Genomic DNA, 21,960 nt, shown 5'->3' with positions numbered 1-21,960 from the left:
TATTAATACTTCTTAATACTTCTTAATACTTCTTAATACTTCTTAATACTTCTTAATACTTCTTAATACTTCTTAATACTACTTAATACTTAAGTCATCAAGCAAATTAATGTATAAAATAAAAATTTCACATTTTCTGTATGAGATCGAGCGAAGAATCGGAAATAAACTTTTTATAATTTGTTTGAATAAAACTTGTAGTACACTTTCATCGCAGTTCAGTGCTATAAGAATTTTTAATTATAAAGATAAGCTGATTTTATGAACTCATATTAATAATTTATGTATTGAAAAACAAAGCATTTTTATGAGAAAATAAACTGCAACGTTACGACAATATATGAGCATTGATTAAATATTTTTAGGCATGATAAAACTTTTTTTGGACATGGATCCTGCTCAATTCATTTTTAGAGTAAATTAAAGTCAAATCAATATATTTTATTCAACGTCATTATTTGTTATAATCCAAATTTTGTAATTTGGTAAAGAATTTTTTGGAGCTGTTCAAGCGAAATACATACGATTTTTCATGCGCTATGTAACAATGGATGAAACCTGGATCCACCACTACACTCCAGAGTCAAATCGGTTGACAGCAAAGGGTAAAAGCCATTCAAAGAAACCAAAACGCAAATATCAGCTGGTAAGGTTTTGGGGGATGCGCACGGAATTTTATTCATTGGAAATTAGTCGATCAAAACGATGGAAAAATGCACGAATTGCAATTTGAATTGTTTCCCAGCGACTACTACCTGTTTGCAGACCTAAAAAGAATGCTAAAGGGAAAGAGATTTGGCTCCAATGAAGAAGTGATTGCTATCGAAATGTTAGAGAAGCATTGGAATGAATGTATTACTCTTGAATGAGACTATGTTGATGAATAAAGTCGATTATTGCCCAAAAGTTGTTGTTTTATTAGTCATTCTACGAACTTATTGAGATGTTAACTAATAAAGTTATTATATATTGAAAGAATAATTCTAAACAACAAATTTAAATTCTGCGTATTATACTCAAGATTTTCCGGTATATTTATTTTTTTATTTATATCAATTCATTCTAGAGCATTCTAAAAATAATCAACATTAGAATGGTATTTGTGTGTTATCCGCCTACTGTCGTCTATAAATATGTGAATAGAAAATACTTAATTATTTATAATTCTATTTAATTATTCCTCCATAATTTCATATCTGATTACTATTAAAGAAGTAATAAATATAACCATTGATCTTTCTTACACATTTTGATTTTCAATAAGTAAACAATTGTATTTATTAGTTTACAACTAAATCCAACTATTAACGTACCACTTGTTGCTATTAATAATTGCTTGCGCAGTTTTTAGAACACATGATTGTTTAATATTGTTAATCACTACTTTTTATTCAAACAGCTTTTAAATAATTGAGTGACGTAATTGGAAGTAATATTATTTGAGGATTCTCTGGCTTGAAGAAATTATCTTAAAATAATTATAAGAAATATTAGTTATTATTATTATTAGTATAGAAATAAAGAGATAGCTTGTTGAGATATAATAGGTGTATTTGGTATTCCGTTATTCTTTGAATTCATACAATACATAGTGTTTTCTTTAATATTACGTGACCGACAATTTAAGGTAAAAAAAAGTAATTGTCAATGAGAAATGTTTATAAAATGGGGATAGGTGAAACAAATATAATATTTATATGTATTTTTGTGAAATAATGCGATAATAGTGATGATCTCATCTTAGTTGCATCTACATTGGTTGTCGAACGACAATTGTTTGGAGCGTTTAATGGAAATTGATAGAAACATATTCAAAAATGCACATAATATCTATACACAAACTTTAAAAATGATTTAGCAGGCGCGCAATCCGGGACTTCTCTTCTCATCGTTATAATTCATTTTTCTCGTTAAGGGAAATGCTCATTATGCGAGATGCTCGTTAAAGGAGGTTCCGCTTTATTTTCTTTATTTAATAATATGCAAACAAATTTACTAAGAAAAATGTAAGTCTCGTTGAAGCTTTTTGATTTTGCGCTAAAATTTATTGGGATATATCTTTTAAATCAAAATTTTGTTTAAAAACAAGATAATATTAATGCGGAAACATTAAACTCTACATGAACCACTTAAAACAATTAATAAAAAACAAAGTTCGTTACAAGATTTAGAAAATTTAGATGTCCCATCTTATATTAGTTTTGTATTATAAAACCACTTTAAAACAGGTATATACAGGTTCGAATTTTTCTAATTTAATATAAATTTATTTATAAGAAACAATACAGAGAATAGTTGTTATGAGGTGGCGTACATGAGAGCTTATCGCTCATTTAGAACAAGAGATGTACATATGTCATTAAGAGGACAAAAAAAGAAAAAAAAAGCTTAGATACTAGGAAGTTACACTTATATACTAATGAATGAAAACAGTGGGAAAAGGATTTTGTTTTTGGGTTTGACGGTGCTGGCGGAGATTGGGTGGCGGATGTAGAGGGTGCGCGTGTGGTGGTTACAGGAGAAGGTTTTGGCGACCTTGGAGTTTTTTGAGAAATTCTAATATTTTGGGGAGTGAGGAACCCCTGACCAAATCATTAATGAAGAAAAACTATTTTGCAATTGCAGATTCGCCGGTTGAGAATATACAATTAAACAAATGTTTGGATTGTAGTTTAACCATAAATTGGTGACAGGATTGTTCTTCCTATTATTCTCTTGTTATTGCGTTATGCCACCTACGCCAGTGAAAAGTGCAAAATAAGAGCGTTGGCGATGAAAAATATTCCGAACTCGTAGATACTGTAATCTATCGGCAGTCGTTTCTCTCCCTTTGTCTATCACAGTGTTTACGCTTGTGGATGAACGAAGAGGCAAGATTTATAAGCTGAAATATACGTGAGCGGTGCTCTAATTGATAATTGACCATCGTGCGAGAAAAAGAAACAAACAATCAAGGCGATTTGGAGTCGAGAGGAATGGAAGAACATTAGTTACGGCAATAAAAATGCTAATATTGTTGCCATTTGAATCAATTCCGAGCCTCGTGAAATGATTCTAATCGGTTTATCACTATTATCCTTGGATGCAAAAAAAATGTGTATGATGACTTTTTAGATGATATGAATTATCAGATAATAAATACAGCAAATCTAACAAATAATAATATTTTATTTGAAGGACATACAAAAAAATCATAATTTGTAATAAAAAGTCATTAAGTCAAAATAAATTTAAATTATAAATCCTGAAAGAAAAACAACAATTATATAACAATTATATAAATAAATAAAACCTTCTGAAACAAAAATAATAAAAATTTAACTGCTGACAGCAGCAAAAGGGCAATTTTTGTCTCTATGAATCACGAATTTCAATATCTTGAGCTTAAATAATTTGTTTGTAAGTTTTCGTGAAACGTTTTGGAAGAAATATAACTTCCTACATCAAAAATAAATGAATACATAAGTTTCAAACATATGTATTGTTTCTAAAAGAACTATTTGACGAAATATTTTTTTTAATAGGATGGCCCAATTGAACTGCAACTGTTTTTTTATTTGAAATTGGATTTTATGAACAAAAAGCAAAAAATGTTGGAAAACTATTAAATTTTTTGAAGTCATTTCAAATTTTCTATGGCTCTGAGTTGGTCGACAAGCAAGTCACACGCTGCACGAATGTGAACCTGCGGAATCCTTATCCATTCATGAAGAAAGGCTTTATTGAACACATTAACACAGGTATTTTTTAGTACTGACATTGGCCTGTAAAATGACCCATACCGAGAAGTCGATCAGATCGGACGGGCAATTGTGCGGTAGAAATGAAGTGTGAAACGTCCACTCTTTCTGACTGAAATGTTTGGTTGTCCACGTCTTCAGAGCACCTTCCAAAACGTTTTTGTAGTGGACATTCGCATTAACATTGACGCCACGATCCAAAAACATCAACGGAGAGGGACTATCGACCACCAAAGCCTCCCAAACTACCACAAACGTTGGTACTTGACTCCTTGTTGCCATTCGAATGTCTAAATTTTTTTTTGAACTCTTTTCTAAGTAATTTGTTTAAGAATTTCTCAATTGGGAGTTCCCAATTTTCTCATCAGACAAAACGATATTTGGCAATTGGCTGCGTTCGTGCAAGTGCAACAGCTATTACGTTTGAATTCCATCACTGATAAATTTTTTTCCAAAAAAAAACTGAGATGCAAATGTTTCCCCAGGCCTGTAAACAATAAAATCAGCTATCATTAGGCGAAATATGGACACAACATTGCCAACGGTTTAAAAGTTATAGCAGTTTTAATTTGGTTGCGTTCAATTCAATTCATAAGGTATTATGTCGATAGAAACTGCAAAGATTGGCGTAATATTATCTACATACATTTTGACAATAGTTTAATAATATGACAAAAAAATAAACGTTTCCATTCATTAAAACTTCCACCAGATTTTCTCATATAAAACATAGATTTGACTTATAAAAAGCTAAAAATGTGCTACGGCCTCTAAAAAGGGTTAAAGTTAATAAAATTGCCAATAAACAAAACATTTAAGAAAGGTTTTTTTTTAATAGTTTGTAAACATTAGTACAGAACTGACGAAAATGAGCAAATATTAATACAATTAAGTGAAGTTTTCATTCTCCTTTTTGTATTATTTATTTTAAATGGTCATCTCAAATTGTACACTTTTGATATTATTTTCGATATTAGATAAGCACAAGAAATGCATATATCAATCTTAAGTTTAACTATAGGATCAAGTGAACCGTGATATAAAAGAAATGTTCAAAAACATATAACAGTGTTTTAATTTACAAAACACAGAAATAATATGAACTTTTGATTTAAAGACATCGAAACTAAATTCTTTAATTTGATTTTTGCTCTACTTAATAAAATCCTGATAATTGTTGTATATCAATCGAGTAGTTTTTTAAATCTAAAACATATTTTAATATTTTCAAATTGTGAAGTTCCTTGCAGCAATTTTAGTTTGTCATTTTTTGATAGTATTTTAATATATTTCCATCATAAAATATTTTATAATCTTTTGCGAAATAAGTTGGAAGCAAATAAAGTAATGTAACCAGACTGGCGACAATAATTCCAAAAAAAAGCCGTAAATATGAAATGCGACTTAAAAATAACATTGAGTAATACAAGACAAACGTCGAGTTCAATGGGAAAGAGTTTCGGAGATTTATATTCACTTCTTTATGTTGTTTCTCTTTTTTTTTCGTGCTTCTCGTTTGATTGATGTCAGAGGTGTATGTGTGTGGTTTTGCCTTTTTCGCGAGACACCTGAAAGGTAATAATGAGATGTGAGTATGTGCTCTTTCGTTTTGGGCACACTTTAACGCCGCATTTGGCGTTACGGCCGTGGCACAGTTCACTTAATCATTCCAAAAAAAAAATATATGAAAAAAAAAAGGAAAAATTATTACGTGTATTATTTAAAATAACTTTTATTAATTGGTTTAAGGGAAATAAAACGCGACGAGAGAGAAAAAAAACATATATATAAAGAAACGCAAAAACAGAGAAGGCGCGAGAAAGTCGTGCCTCTCTTCCCTAGCAACTGGTCCTGTGTGGGCAGATTTGCAGCAGGCGATGCCGGAAAATGGTAGCGAAAATCGGTGATACGTCTTTTTGACTGCGCGCCGCTGCTGTCGGAAAATCGGACGGCATCATTTTCCGGCGATTTCCTTCGTTTTTCCTGACTTTACGGCGCACATGCGATCGACATGCCGACAACCTTGATTGAATAACAAATTTCTTACGCTTGCAATACACATTTTTTTCTGTCTCGTTCGCTCTTGACTCCACGTGCATTGCACGTATCTCCGAGATCTCTACGAATATCACGTAATCATCTGATCCTTAATATTATACTGCTCCTAATTCATTAATGCTAAGGCAGACAGGTGGTCTCCGTTAATATCTTTCGCTCTGCGTTTTGTAAATCACACGAACCTCACGGTGATTCATACTATTTTTTTGAAACTTGCTCCACTCATTTGAATAAAGTATATGCAACAAGTTTACTCGCATGATATTGAAGAACTTTTTTCAAAAGTTACAAAACTTATAGTAAAAAAATGCATTCTCATAAGAAACAAAAGTGAGCTTAATTGGTCCACTTATTGAACTAAATATAGAGATAGTTTGTGTTTTCATTTAAGTATTTTTATATTTAATATTCCAAATGTTAATAAACTTATAAAAAATCATGCATTCTCCAAACAAGAAAATTTGTTAAAATATAAAATATTGCAAATTACTTTAAAAAAATAATCATTTTTAATATAAATAAAAGGTTGGCAGTAAGAAAACAACAATGTATAAATAGATAAATCAATTGGCAATTTACAAAGCATTTTCAAAATTATAATATTGTAGAAAATAATTAACGTGAGTCTATTTACATTAAAATTGAAATATTCTCATCAAAAAAATAATTACATTAAGTCATATGCAATTCGAATTGCAAAACAAAACCTCCAAAACAAAAATCTGAATTTTGTTTCTCGCATGTTGGAGAAATGGCAACAAAGTAAGTATATAATAAACGTACTTTGTTGCCATTTCTTTAACATAGCATAGCACATGGGATAGCATTTGTTTTATGATTTTTTTATTTGTTTTAAATCTTATATTTTTTTTACATATTCTCATGTTTGACTTATACTTGAAAATGTGACATATCAACAATATTTAAATTAATTATAGAGAGAAAATTAGAGTTTTAAATTGTCCATTTTACATTAGATGCTCTTTTTGGTATATTTTTATATTAAGTCAGATGTTAGTAATAATACAATGACAACAAAAAACCTAGTGCTTATTTAAATAAGTAAGTAAATTATTGATAATATGTTTACGAAATTCTCGTAAAAATGATTCATGTGCATAAATTACGTCTCAATAAGAAGTCTTTAAAGCTTGTAATAAATTTGTAATAAATTCAATTGTACAAACATCAGAATTGGATCGTCCGGAATAATCGTGCCGATTTTTCTCTAAAATTAAAATTGAAAACTTTTATATCTCGATATGATTCACCTTGAATTTATAAGGGTTTTTGTAAAAAATAACTTTTCCATGTGATTTTTTATGTCTACTAAGAATTTAACGTTTTACGGTTAATAGAATTTTGCAAAGACCCGAATAAGTGTAAATCGGAAGATTCATTGTTTGTTAAATATTGCGGGTAAGTCTAACACCAACAATTAAGTTGTAAAATAAACATGAGGGTATTGTTGTGTTGTAATTTTTGTCCGTTAAATTGTGTAGAACTCATACATGTAACCAAACTTCAGAAAATGCTTATCATAATAATATTCTCAGACAGATCTATTTAGATTAAAATAAGGCAAATGTTCACTTTCCAGTCGATTTATTGTAAAGTTCATCAATCCAATTCAACCTTAAAATTCAAACTATTTTATTTCTGTAAAATATGTTTTTTTTTCTTTCCATTATATAATTGAAATAATCTGCATTTATTTATATTGAAATAGATAAGTAGACAATTAAGTACAAATCAGAGCATATTAAAAATGCAGAATTTATGAATTTTATTACCCCTTGAGGTCGATGGATTTTTGAAAAATAAAATATAAATTTAAGTGGTTTAAATTTAGGGGTTGTTTGAGAAAAAAGTTTCAAGTAGGCTCGAAGTAGAAAAAGGTAATGTCTGTATATCGAGGTTCTATTATATTTTCTTAGCTAAAACAAAAGGTTACTTCAATTATATAATGTTTGAACAATTCCGGCCATCCTATGTATGTATTTAAATAAAAAATTAATACAGCAAACGTTGTAAAGACAATACTACAAAAATGGTAATATTTGCTGAATATACTTCATTATTAGCAACAGTCGCCATCCCAACATGTAAATACATAAAATCAAGAGAGCTTCATTTACTTGAATCATTCTTAAAGAAATAATAAATTACATTATAAAATAATTGTAGTAGTTGAATATGCCTAATTGACACACTAGATATAAAATAAGAGAATCAATATTTATAATAATGAGGAGGAGGAGGCCATGACATTGATTCGGACAAAAGGAATCCGTGGTGTTGCACCCACCCGATTTCGCCCACTTCGCCTAACAGAAGTTCCGAAAATCGCACAAAATTCTAGAATCCATTTTATTAAATTTAGATATTACACATATTCTTGATTTAATTCCATGAAACTGTATCGCTTAGTATGACATTTAAAGTTTTGGACTTTCGCAGATGAAATTTGCAACATCAGTGCACTGCTCATCGTTGAACCCGATGGTACCTCGGTTGTTCCAGAAGCAGATGCAATTTTCATTACCTGACCCATTGTCCGGCTGTTTAGGCAACCATTTATTTATCAGGACCGGAAAACCGGTGGACATCCAGTGAAAAGTCCCTTCCTGCGCAAGATCAGTACCCGAAGTCCACAACTTCGAGCCCGGCTTAAATTGAACTGAAAAGTAAGAATAATTTCTTTTTGTCCAGCAATACGAAATTATAGTAATAACTCACTTTGTGTTCTTAAAATGTTCAAAATATAGTCGTACTCTTCATTATTGTCAATAGTAAGCAGTCTCATACCCAACCTTTGGCAAAATAAGAACGCATTGTAGAAGTTTGCCTGCAACATAAATAGCGTGAAACAAATGTTTTTTTTTAGAATTTAAATAAATCGTACTTTGATCAATGATTCGACATAATAGTTTTTATTCCTGAACTGATTGGTGACCTGCCTTTTGTGCCGACTTTCTGCTAGGGAAAGGGCCTGAGTGCAGACAATGAACAGCACGAGAACAACACAAATTCGTGACATCTTGAACTACTCTCTCTTCATAGTTAACATTATTTTATATAGCGGCAGATCAGGTCATGAGGGTTATCATTTGAATATCATCTTGATAAGAAACTAGTTTTTTGCAGTAAACATACAGATCCGTATTCAAAACATTTTAAGGATTTTATTATAAACCGCGCACCTCAGCTCAAACTAATAAAAAGTATGTATAGTATCAGTAATAGTGTGAATATATTGGATACAAACGTAAACATTAGTACAGAGATTTTTTGCTCCAATGATTGCTACTTATTAATTTCTACATTTCTCAATTAAAATAAAGAAATAAAAAGATATATTTTCATTTATTATTTATACAAAACTCTTGAAATTGGTAAAAAAAATGAAAATTAAATATGCATTATGAAAGTACCTCTGTATGATAACGCTGTGTGTCTGAAATTGCATACACTGCAATCTCTTCATGTATCATTTCTTCACATGAAAAATAAAATCATCTAGTATTGTTCATTGTGAAATTAGTACAAAACATATTTTTTGTTACTAAATCATACTATTCAATTTATTAGAATTGGGAATGTTGACAACTTTGTAATTGTTTTATTTAAACAGAATTAATTTAAATTTAATTAGGAGTTATATTTATAATTCGTAGTTTTAGTACGCACCTCACTCAACAAGTTCGTAGGATGACTAATAAAACAACAACTTTTGGGCAAAATTCGACTTTATTCATCAACATAGTCTCCTTCAATAGTGATATATTCATTCCAACGCTTCTTTAACATTTCGATACCTTCCTTGCAGAACGATTTATTTTTGTCCTCAAAATAAGCTGCAGTTTCACTTCTTCATTGGAGCCAAATCTCTTTCCCTTGAGCATTCTTTCTAAGTCTGCAAACAGGTAGTAGTCGCTGGAGCCAGATTTGGGGAATACGGTGGATGATTTTTTTTATCAACTTGTGACAAGGTGCATTGTTTTCGTGAAAAAGCACTTTTTTATTTGTGGTCGTTTTTTTGCAACTTCTTCCTTCAAACGCACCAATAATGCCATATAATATTTGCTATTGATATTTTTTCCTTTCTCAAGGTAATCAATGTATAAAATTCCGTGATCATCCCAAAATACGAATTCCGTTCGCTGTCAACTCAGTTGATAACCGATTTGACTCTGAAGTGTAGAAAAATCCTTTTTATTTCACTTGATGTATCAGAATATCAATGTTATAGTCAGACATATATTGTGATATGATTGTTATTGAATACTGTTATGAAATTTATAAAAACATGGGCAGAAAGTCCTATGGTTATTTTGTTGAGTTTGTATTATAGTAATTTCTTGCAATAAATGCTGTCATTATTATTATAAAATGAATTAGAAAAGTGTAGTTACAGTTTGGAATATGAATTCGATGTGCAGAAAGCAAAATAAATTGTTTATTATTTATGATACATATTTAATTCGTTTTTTGCTTGTGTTTCTTTTTTCGGGGTTTTTAAAGTTTGCACAAAAAAAAATCACACATAATATGTCTGTTTGAAATATGGTATAAAAAGCGCACAATCAGGGGTTTATCTTCTTCTCGTCATTCGTTATGTGAATAGTCGCTTGTTAAGCGAGTCATTCTTATTAGAATTCGTTTTGCTCGTTAAACAATTACTCGTTATCAATTTTTAAAGAAGTTAATATTCAGGCTTTTATAGTTTATTTTTTTTAATCATTACGGTCCCATTTTTACAACCCACAAAGCAAGAGAAACATTGGATCTCACATTCGAACTTGTCCCTTCGTTTCGTATTGTTGCGATAAAAACTAACTATAAATTATTGTTTTAATTTGTTCATATAGTCAACCAGTTATACAAGTAATTATATCCAAGATTTATAGATTGTTGCGTAAATCACGAATAACATAAATCAGACATTTAAATGTATGGCATTTTTATTTGGAGAGTTGATTGGTCTATGATCTTATATAGCTTTATCATAAAAGTAAATCCCCCAGTTCATTTGGATTATCGCTTGTAAATTTCTATTCTCCACAATTGAGTATATCCAGATCCGTACAATCGATTATTTGTTGTTACGAGTTGTTTTGAAAGAATTGACGAAAGTCAATAAAATAATATCGTAATTCCAATAATATGTTTTATAATAATATATTTAAAAACCTAGTGCAAATATATTCTTAAATATTAAATTAGAACATATCACTGTTACTTTTATATAATTTAATTACAAACAACTTTTCATTTTTTTTATTAAATTTTATACATTTGAATATACTTTTCTCTGACATAATATTTATCTCAAATTCACTTAGTTTTTAAGAAATAGTTGCAAATATCAAATTATATTCACGCATCACACAATACAAACAGTAGAAAACTGCTTACAGTTAAAAGAAATATGATAAATAAGCTTCTGAAATTTTCTAATAAAACTGTGTTTACAATTGGCTATACTATGTGTAAAAACCTTGTCCAAATCTGCTCCTAATTGAATTACATCAATGAATATTCCAATGATGTACATTTTTAAATTTTATTGTTATTGTCATAAATATTATTATTTTTATTATTATAATAAATAAGCTTGTTTTTACTTTTAATTATTTAATAATTTTCTTTTGATATTATAATTTACACATCTTGTTTTTTTTTGGTGCGGAATTATATTACAAAAGTTACTTATCAAATTAATTAAAAAAAAAACATAAACAGAAATATTAAGTTATTATTATATATAAAAAAAAGTATTGATCAGGTTTAGTCTTGTAGATAAAAAAAAAATATATAGAAAACAGAGCAAAGAAATCAATTATTTGTGAGTTTTTATTTTTGTTTTTCGCAAATAAAGTAAGCTAAAACGCCGCAATGGTCATCGTTCAGTCCAATAACTCCGTTCTCGTTCCAGAAGTCGACGCAGTTCTCTACGCCGTCCCGGTTATCCGGTTGCTTATGCAACCACTTGTTTATCAATACCGGATGTCCGCTTGATAGCCAATCGAATTTACCCTCCTGCGCCAAGTCGTTACCAGACGTCCACAGTCTCGAATCGGGGCCAAATTGAACTGCAAAACAATATGCAATATTTGTAATTTAATCCACGTAACATCTTTAATTCACTTACTTTGTGTTCTTAATATATTGAGGATGTGATCGTACTCTTCGTTGGTAGCGATGCTCAGCAATCTCATGTTCATTCTTTGGCAAAACATGAACGCATTGAAGAAGTTTGTCTGAAAGAAATGTTTGTAAAGTTTCATCTGTTTTTGTCGCAAAGTACTAACTATATTTATTTTATTTTAATATGTAGATATTGTTAACTAAATATACAAGATTTTGAACAATCTAAGATGTAATTTGATTACATTAAACCTTCATTATAATTAAACATGGGAGTTGGTATGCCTAACAACAAATAACATGTTGTAATATTAACGTTATTTACTAGAGAAAAATGACTTCTATCATTTTGAAACAATGAATTGAAGGTAAAAAATCTTACTTTTATCAATGATTCGACGTAATAACTTTTGTTCCGGAAGTCATTGGACTGACGTTTGTTCCGAATACCTGGCTGCGAAAATGCTGTGGCGCAAACCGCGAATAACACAAACAAGACGCAAATACGTGACATTTTGATGTGGAAGACTGACGCAAAACTGATGGGTCCATGCACTTATATCGTTTCTTATAAAAGTAATTCCCCCGGTTCGAGCGGGTTATCGCTTGGAAATTCCTAATCTCTGCAAATGTGAAAAGCCGTATACACTAATGAGTGAGTTACCTTCTCGAAAGGATATTATATTATTTCGTGTATTTTTCACAACATTTGCATAGTATTAGATCTGTGTTTCCCAAATTATTTTTGCATCTATCTCAATTACAAATTTAACAATTTAGAAGTAAAGTATGAAACAAAAACAAAACATTAATTAAGTGAATAGAAGTGAACATTAAATATACAGTATTCAGGGCTTATGCGACTAGTTGAACCATTTTCGTGGTTCCGTATATTGACCAGAAAACAGAAAGAACATTGCTTTACTCAAATTTAAAAAGAAATGGGATATTTCTAGACATGTTTCAGGGAGAAAGTTGTCAATTATATTATGGTTACTGTACTGAATTTCAAAATAAACCTTATTCTGTTTGGCAAGTCGCAAGTAAATCATTAAACTGGGCGTAAATATTGGCGACATTTATCATTCAGCAAACATGAGAAATCCCACACATATTAAATATAGTACATATTTTTGCTCAGCTTCGAACAGCATTATTTACAAATAAAACTATATATGCTCATGAACAATGTTTATATGAAATCAGCAACGGATTTTTTTTTAATTTTTGCAAAATTTGATCGGCTTGTTAAAAATAACATTTGAAACTTCGAATATCAGCGAAGTACTTCAACATTTAAAAATACTAACAGATGATTTAAGTCAATGTAGAATCGATGAATTCTTCGAATATATTATTTTGTCTTCGTTGCTAACTTAAAAACCATCATATTCTGTATTTAATAATTTAATTTCTAACATTGTTTCAGCCATCTGGATAACTTCATTACAAAAACTTCTGACCATATTTTATGCCAAACTCCATTTAAGCATTTTTTTACTGATATATTTTCAAGAACTATTAAATAATGATTATAAAATAAATTGAATTGCATACATATGTTCTGTTAAATATAAATATGTTTATCATCAACAGTTATATAGGTTATATTTTTGCATTAATCAAACGATGAATCAAAGTTTTAATATCATATATTTTTTCAAAATAATCAAAGATATTATTAATAGGGACAAGTTAATCCGAAAATATGGTATACATTTGCGAAAAAAAATGAAATAAATCTAAAATTAAATACAAAAAATATTAAATTTATTTTATTATCACAATATAACTAAACACAAATAATTTTAGTGTAATCCAAATGTAGTTGAAGTGAGATTTAGCCTTTTTGTACGCTTCTTTTAAACAAATACATTTTCTATACATTTCTGTTAATCGACTCTCACAGCGAAGTTTTACCTTATTTATATGAGGATATTTATTGAGTTAGACTTTTAACAAATTGACAAACAACTTTTGCTTTTACAGAAAGAAATAAAATAACGCCTAATAGAGAACTTGTATTAGATCCATCGTAAATAAAACTTACTGAAACAGTGCAATTAATTTAAAAATAAAATCTAATGCTAAAATTTGGGTACTATTGCAATTAATTTTGGAATAGAATTGATAATGTGAACTTCAGTCAAAACGTTTCTAGGACATGAAGTTAATTTTCTCATTGGAATTTCGATCAAAATAAAGAAATGGTTGTTAGAGATGAGCATTGCGTCTAGTGGCTGCTAGAAGTCCACGTCTCGAATTGGGACTGTTTGAATCTCATGTTTATTCTTTTGCAAAATAGAAATATTTTGCACTAACGAAGTTTGTTTCAAAGTAATATTTAAATGAAAAAAATGAGAAGATATTTTTATCGCTGTTTTTATCTCACCATTAGTTTATTGTATATCTTATTTTGCAATTTTTAAGTTCTGCAAATTAACAAAGCAGTATATAAAATTGTTTGTATATGTTTTCTTGTGTAATTTATGTATAATCTAAAAAAAAATTGTATAGTAATCCGTGAAAAATAATTTTAACAAATGCAATTCAATTATAATTAAATTGTATTTAATTAGTATTCCTCAAATGTTTAGCCGTTTATTTTGAAAGTAACCTAAGTCCATTTATATTTAAATTGAGATATTTAGGAGATTGCATTTTAATAAAATTAAAAATACAGTGGACCTTCGCTTAACGAATTATCCTAGTTCCAAAATTTTTGGATTTTTACTTGTATAGTAAAACAATTTTCCCCATATAAACTAATGTTATATACGTTCTATTTTGCGAGTCATTTTTCTTACAATTTATTATGCTCGTTATGCGAGGTTCCACTGTATACGTATAGGATATAAATGTGTCAGACAGCATAAATGTATCTAAGAGAGTTAAATTTATTAAATTCCTATGAAAATAATAATAATTATTAAATGAATAATATGTGTTTTCTTAAGCCACTTTCAAAATGAATCATATTTATTATAAAATTTGAAAGAGCTCTAGTTTATTATGTTATACTATACATGCTATAAATTGGAATAACAATACTCAATTTGTTTTATATATGTTTACAACACTTCAAAAACACAATTCATGTAATTCAGGAAATCTTCAGGAAATAATTTATATAGTTAAAATTATAAAATTTCCAGAAGAAGTCGTGGATAGTATGTATTGTACTAAGTACTTGTATTTCGATGTTGTAATTCGTCTTATATTTTTGGTGGTAATAAATCCATTTTCTTAAACTCTGATTTCTCATCCATTGATATCTTACAAAATTATTGGTTCATTTTTCAAAAAACGCGACCATCATATTTGAAATCAACTTATTGTTTCTCCGTTAGAAATTTTTAACCTTTTTTTTACGTCTTCCAAAAATGTTGTTTCATTTAATTTAGAATAAAGTTATAACCTTTTCAGTAATATTAATTAATCAGATCTGCACTTTCGGATATTATCAATAACGAAGTTTTTAATTATTCAATTTAGAGTAAAAATGTGTGTGTTCATAATTTTCAACCAGACATTATTGTTTATGATACCTAACATCAAATTATAAACGTTAATACACCTTTGCAACAGTTTAATTTAAGTTTTTGTTGTTATATTATTGCATTGAGTTTATATTTTCTTGATTTATTGTTGCAATAAATATTATTATATTGCGTTACTGCAGTCAACAACAAAAAAATGAAAAATAGACTTGAAATATTATTTAAATATTTTCTTTACAGTGTGATTTTTCATTTTTAGGTGGTATTTTTTGAAAAATTAATTAAATATAAAGTAACCAAAAAAAAAATTAGACTGCGTTAAGATATTGGGTTGACAACTAAGTGTGTGTGTGTGTGTATTTTAAGTAAGAAGGAAAATTCAAAATATTTGCTAACCTGTTTTATTTATACATTGAGCTTCTTTACAATCTCACATGTTGTGCTATCACGATTTGAATCGATATGAGTCTCATCAACAACCAGAACGAAATTTGGCAAACCAATTTTGACACTGCCTTTCTTTCAAGGCTTCATTCCCATTTACGGCACATAACTTCGTGCTTGCGATACGTTCTTGTATCGTAAGCACACAAGAAGTTATGAAATCTCAGAAATAATACAATAAAATATGTCTGAAATGCGTGTATTCTTCTTCCATTTTTAAATTAGAATAAAAACAAAACTAAATAACTAATAGATACAATTTTTCTTACTAAATTAAACAACAACAATTAAAAACAATATGTTAGATGGTTTTGACAATACAAAAGAATGTGCTAAGACAATAGGTGGACAAAATCCGCAATCGTTTAGTTGCCAACACAATATATTGACTTTTTGCTCTAAAAAGATTGCTCGGACAGTTCATGCCTATTTTCGCAAAGTGTTCACACAAATTCAGACATTTAAAGCGTCTTTAGAAATAAGTTTAGTGCGTATCAAATGATTTGTGTCAGTTGAAGTTGAACGAAAACAAAGTGTATTTTAGTCTTTGATACTTAAACAAAAATGCTACTTTACGGCATTAATAACTAAGACTTTATTACTTCAAACGTAGTTTTCACCATATAATGCACATATTTCACTTATTCGGGTCAATATTTCATTAACTGCAAAAACGTTTAGTTGTTAGTCGATATAAAAAAGCACCTGGAAAAGTTGTTGATGATATTTTGAGAGGATACAATGTTTACATAAATAATATTGTTTAGAACAGGCTTGGCCAAACCGCGGCCCAATTGAGGATTTCAGCTTTCTATATTTTGAATTTTGGTATTCATACAATAAAATAATCATTAATGATCAAAATTAAATGAAAATAAGCTCATTACTGAATGTTATCAAGATATAAAATCTTTCGTAACAAAACTCAAGCTTTATGAAAATCAATTACTATTAAATAATTCAATTCATTTTCCATTATTAAATGACTTTAATAGTGACCGTGCAGATTTCTTAAATATTCTATGAAGAAATGTTTAAAATATTTACCTACAATTACTGTTGAATAAGGTAATAAGTGAAACAACTTTCAAATGTGTTTTATTTAATGTTAATTGTAAACAATATGCACAATATGAATATATTGTTTTATAAATAAATAAGTTTATTTTAGATTATGTCCGTTTTTCACAGATGAAATAATTTGTAATGTGGCATCTATCATCGTTTAACCCGATTGATCCTTTGTTGTTCCAGAACTCGACGCAATGTTCACCTCTACCATGGTCATTATCCGGTTGTCCTGACAACCATTTATTTATTTTCATCGAAAATCCTGTGGAAAGCCAGTGAAATTTCCCTTCATGTCCCAAGTCCGTTCCGGAAGTCCACAGTTTCGAGTCTCGTCCAAAATTAACTACAATTGAAATCCAATTCATTCCGTTATTATTTTGATTCTATTATTTAATAGTATTGAACATTAGTTTTGTTTATTTCGGTGATTATTGATTATAAAGTATAAAATTAATAATATATTAATAATATGCTGTTTACTTACACTCAGATTTAATTGTGTTAAAGATGTAGTCATATTCGTCGTTGGAATCAATTGTGAGCAGTTGCATTCCCAACCGTTGACAAAACATGAATGCATTATGGAAGTTTGCCTAATCGATGAAATTAAGATTGAATTGGAAACAAGGCGAAATTAAAGAACTAACTTACCTTGACCAGAGTTTCGACGTAGTATTGTTTATTTTTGAACGTATGAGTTACCTGTCTTTTGACAATTCTGCCTTCCGGAAGTACGTAAATCGTTGCGGCACAAAGCACCAAAGAAATTAGGAATCTTGTCGACATCTTTAATCTGCATATGACTGTCAAAATGTATTTTTCGTTATATATCTTCTATGTTTATTTTGTTTGGGTCAGGTCAATATAGATAATAACCCAAGATTATTGCAACTTGCCTCACTCTCTAGATTCTGTATTCCTCGAAACCAAAATATCCATCCGATAATTAAAATATCTCACATTAACAACACTTTTCCAATACGTAATGTCTTTTGATTGAAAACATCCTAGTTTAAACACTGGCTGCTTTCTTCTTTTTTTTCTCACTCAAATTGTGTTTTACATGAATGTATATTTTATTTTACATCATTCAATGTACCGTGTACACACAATGTACTCGCTTAACGAGTTTAATCCGTTCCAAATTTTCCGGATTTTTACTCGTATAGTGAAACATATTCAAAAATACACATATGTGCAAGTTTTAAAAATGATGTAGAAGGTGCGCAATCCGGGACTTCTCTTCTCATCGTCACTTGTTATGCGAAACGTCGCTCGTTAAGCGAGTCATTTTTCTTACAAATATGGTTCCTCCGGCGGTCCAGGCGCATACCCAGGTACTTGGCTACATCAGCTTGTGATAAGAGGTTGTTGTTGAGAGCAACTGGTGGGCACGTCTGTCGGCACATTGTAAAGAAAAATGAATAGTAAATAATGAAACAACTGGCAGTTAGGTTGTAAAATTGTACTATTGTTAAGGTTGGTTACTGGACCAATGCCTTGACATCTTTTATATTTTGTTTTTGTTTTAATTGTCACCAGTAGAGTTCATTATTATTTTATGTAAGTGTTTATCTTTCAATTAATATTAATAAATTATGATTATGAAAGACTAGACTTTAGAGCATTGTTCCAAATTAATTCCATTTAAAATTAACAAACGAAGAAAATGAATAGTTGTAAGTTATAAAAATAACTTTCTTACTAAACTTAAAACATCATATTTTTTTATACAATCAAATCTCGAGTAACAGTAGCTCTGACAACGAATCAAGATTCCGATATAAAGCCAATGCAAAACATGCCCAGATGTTTTGTTAGAAAAAAAAAACTATCAAGAAATTAGAAATGATGTTATCCTGATTGCTCAATCATTGCGTTTCAAAAATGCCGATGAGGAGGATGGTAGAAATTGATTGAAAACAGTGATCAATTTAGAAAACCTTGTTAGCAACAAAGACACATGATTTAGCACGAAGTTTTATTGATAAGCCTTAACTGAAACCACAGTATTTTTACTTCTGTACGAGAAGTTTGGCTAAACGAAATTATTTCGTGAAACGGGATTCGTTAATTGAGGTATGAGGTACTATAATATAATAGTATAGTTATTTTCAGTTATTCTTATGATTTTAATAAGAATGTTACTTTAATTTCATTGCAAAGTGTTATGTGTAGGAATGGTATTTAACAAAATTAGAAGTAATCTAAAGTTGCATAATATAAAAAATAAACAAAAAAAATAATAAAGATACATAATTGCCCATAAATCAATCTAGTTATTATTTATTTTAAAATAAATATGAGATAAATACTGTTTTCCAAATTTAATTTTTCTTTTTCTCGCATATGAAGTAATTCTCGGAGTGACATTTATCGTCGTTCAGACCAATATTCCCGTTGTTGTTCCAGAACTCCATGCAATGTTCGCCGTTATCGTTGTCTGGTTCCCCGGGCAACCATTTGTTAATTTTGACCGGATATCCGGTTGACAACCAATGGAATTTACCTTCGCGTGCTATGTCCGTTCCGGACGTCCATAACTTCGAATCCGGGCCAAAAGATACTAGAAATAACAAAAAAAATAAAAATAAAAACAACCATAAATGAAAGATGCTACTCACGTTCAGTCGTAATGAGCTTGTACAGATAATCGTACTCTTCGTTGGAATTGATCGTAAGTAATTGCATGCCTAATCTCTGGCAGAACATGAACGCATTATGAAAATTGGCCTGAAAAGGAATATTAAATTAAGAAACAATAAGCAGAACTAAAGAAACATACTTTTATCAATGATTCAAGGTAGTAATCTTTATTCCCGAACTCGTGCGTTGCCTGACGTTTCACTTTTTTATTATTCGGAAGTGCAGAAATCGCTGCAAAGCAGATGAATAGAAGTAACAGCACTCTTTTAGACATCTTGTTTTCGAATGATAAACAAATGCAGCATCGTTTATCTTATACGTGCCTCTGGGTCAAGCAACTTACGCTGTCCTTGGTTTTCCCCGGTTCCTATGGTAAATTCCAAATAATCTATTACTCATCGAAATTTCATTAACTAACAACTTTATTTTAAATTATTAGATGTTAGTAAATAAGAGATTCCTTGTAATTCGATGAAATACAAACATTAAGTAATAATAGATCAAGATAAGAATCACAAAAAGTAAAAAATATAGACTTATTGAGTTATTAGTATCAAAGTTCTGATTAATACATATTTAAATATTTTATACATTGTGTGAATAAAATATTTAAATAAGTTAATTAAGTTTTTCGGGTTTATCGGCCCCTACAAATTGTGTTGGTTTTTGGGAATCGAACCAACGACCTTTCGTCAGACTTTCCCAACACAATGCAGTTTTTCATTAGTAACTTATAAATTATTATAGGCAACCAAATATACATTGAAGTTCGATGCGATGGAAGTGAGTTACAAAGTCAGACCCAACAATATTTTGAATGGCTACTTTACAGTGAAACAATTTCCGATGATTCACATAATATCAAAAGTAAGGAAATGCCTGGAAACACCATAAATAGTCTAAAAAAACATCTCTCAAAATCAATTAAAACGCAGAAGAGACCAAAACTTAATAACACGAAAACTCCAGCTCTGTGGTATTATTTATTGAAAGTTGCATTGTAATTTTAAATACTATATTAAAAAATCGAGGAAAATACCTATTGGATAGTTGTACTTTTTTTAAGTTAAATCGACAATTTATTATTTTAAAATTTTCTTCTTTTAAATTTATGTTATGGCTAATAAATTACTATTATTGTCATAAAAATATTAATGAGAATGTTATTATTATTAAAAAAAAATGTTGGTCGCAATTATGACCAGAGCCTATGTTCAATGCCACGTCAATTGAATTCGTTGATCAACTGAAATTCAAAAAAAAAATATCAGAAGGTCTAAATTATTTGACCTGCATATACAACCTTGCTATTTAGAACATATGCTCATCTTTGGTAATAATTCAATGATATTACATAGTTATTAAATTTATAAATATATCATGAAGACACACATTAAAAAGAGCGCATCTTCTTGTATAATCATATTTTCGCATGAAATTCTGTTAACCTGATCTAATTAAACAACGGATTTTTGTTTCTAGCAAACAACACATTTATTTAATTATTTTAAACGCTCGCGTCAGAATGAGTCTCTAGCTGTACGGTTAGAGCCATATGGTCCACGCGCTTGTCTGCGTGTAGAGTCCTGCGCAACATTTTTCTTTGCTCGCAGCTACCGAACCATATATTTTAGAACCAAACCAACAACAAGGGAATGTTCAGTAAACAACCCTTAATATTCTCAATAAATAGCATACTCTATAAATGCATATTTGCGCATAAATTTTCTGTACTGCACTCCATTCATAAAAATAGTGGATGCGCCGGTTAAAAATAAAACAACCTCTATTACTCTAAATCAGGATAACTTTTAACTATTTTTTTTTTCAGTAACAGGCGCAGCTACAGATATTCTTTCATCGAAGTAGAAAATAAAGTAGGATTTGGATAGTTAAAATCCGATATCCGTTCGATTTTTGATAAAAATTGTATTTTTAAAACCGTCAACTGAAACGTTGGACAATTCTAAACGCATTGAAGCAATTGAAATCATTATATCAATATTATTTAACAAGATACAGTCTTCAACTTTTTTAATATAATACTTTCATAGAGACAAAAATTAATCAGCATCGTTCGTTGATGATTTTGCGTATAACCCAATATTTGAAAATACTCTCGGTGACAGAAAAATAGACCTTGAAAAGTCATTTATCAGAAAATTTAAACATTAGAGTGAAATATTACGAGACGGAGAATAATATATCAAAAGCTACGTTTTGGACTTAGAAAAGTTTATAGAGCGGGAAAAAAAACACGTACGCTCACCGTCATAATCAAAGGTGCACTGGACGAGCGACTAGAGGCGCGCATCTCTTCGGTTCGCAGAACCGATAGAGAATCGGCACCG

The 21,960-nt window shown here is 29.7% G+C and overlaps 4 protein-coding genes across 4 annotated transcripts; all 4 read right to left on the bottom strand.

The window, feature by feature from the left end:
* Positions 1 to 8,151: 8,151 nt before the first annotated feature.
* Positions 8,152 to 8,839, bottom strand: LOC108567792 (C-type lectin 37Da-like). Its single transcript, XM_017928467.1, has 3 exons — positions 8,704 to 8,839; positions 8,538 to 8,646; positions 8,152 to 8,478 (listed from the first exon to the last, which is right to left on the bottom strand). Exons 1-3 carry the CDS (start codon positions 8,836 to 8,838, stop codon positions 8,237 to 8,239), a joined length of 486 nt encoding a protein of 161 aa, XP_017783956.1. The 5' UTR covers position 8,839; the 3' UTR covers positions 8,152 to 8,236.
* A 2,797-nt stretch (positions 8,840 to 11,636) lies between these two features.
* LOC108567793 (C-type lectin 37Da-like) lies at positions 11,637 to 12,484 on the bottom strand. Its single transcript, XM_017928468.1, has 3 exons — positions 12,331 to 12,484; positions 11,953 to 12,061; positions 11,637 to 11,893 (listed from the first exon to the last, which is right to left on the bottom strand). The coding sequence occupies exons 1-3, from the start codon at positions 12,460 to 12,462 to the stop codon at positions 11,655 to 11,657; spliced, it is 480 nt and encodes a 159-aa protein (XP_017783957.1). The 5' UTR covers positions 12,463 to 12,484; the 3' UTR covers positions 11,637 to 11,654.
* Positions 12,485 to 17,048: 4,564 nt separating this feature from the next.
* LOC108567795 (C-type lectin 37Da-like) lies at positions 17,049 to 17,804 on the bottom strand. The gene is made up of 3 exons (XM_017928470.1): positions 17,615 to 17,804; positions 17,448 to 17,556; positions 17,049 to 17,306 (listed from the first exon to the last, which is right to left on the bottom strand). Exons 1-3 carry the CDS (start codon positions 17,747 to 17,749, stop codon positions 17,065 to 17,067), a joined length of 486 nt encoding a protein of 161 aa, XP_017783959.1. The 5' UTR covers positions 17,750 to 17,804; the 3' UTR covers positions 17,049 to 17,064.
* A 1,402-nt stretch (positions 17,805 to 19,206) lies between these two features.
* LOC108567794 (C-type lectin 37Db-like) lies at positions 19,207 to 19,916 on the bottom strand. Its single transcript, XM_017928469.1, has 3 exons — positions 19,749 to 19,916; positions 19,588 to 19,696; positions 19,207 to 19,529 (listed from the first exon to the last, which is right to left on the bottom strand). Exons 1-3 carry the CDS (start codon positions 19,881 to 19,883, stop codon positions 19,291 to 19,293), a joined length of 483 nt encoding a protein of 160 aa, XP_017783958.1. The 5' UTR covers positions 19,884 to 19,916; the 3' UTR covers positions 19,207 to 19,290.
* Positions 19,917 to 21,960: the final 2,044 nt, after the last annotated feature.

The sequence above is a fragment of the Nicrophorus vespilloides genome, unplaced genomic scaffold (assembly GCF_001412225.1).
Source record: "Nicrophorus vespilloides isolate i.1.1-1 unplaced genomic scaffold, Nicve_v1.0, whole genome shotgun sequence".
Lineage (NCBI taxonomy): Eukaryota > Metazoa > Arthropoda > Insecta > Coleoptera > Silphidae > Nicrophorus > Nicrophorus vespilloides.
The sequence above is the reverse complement of the archived record's forward strand: the minus strand, read 5'-3'. Positions and strand labels throughout refer to the sequence as shown.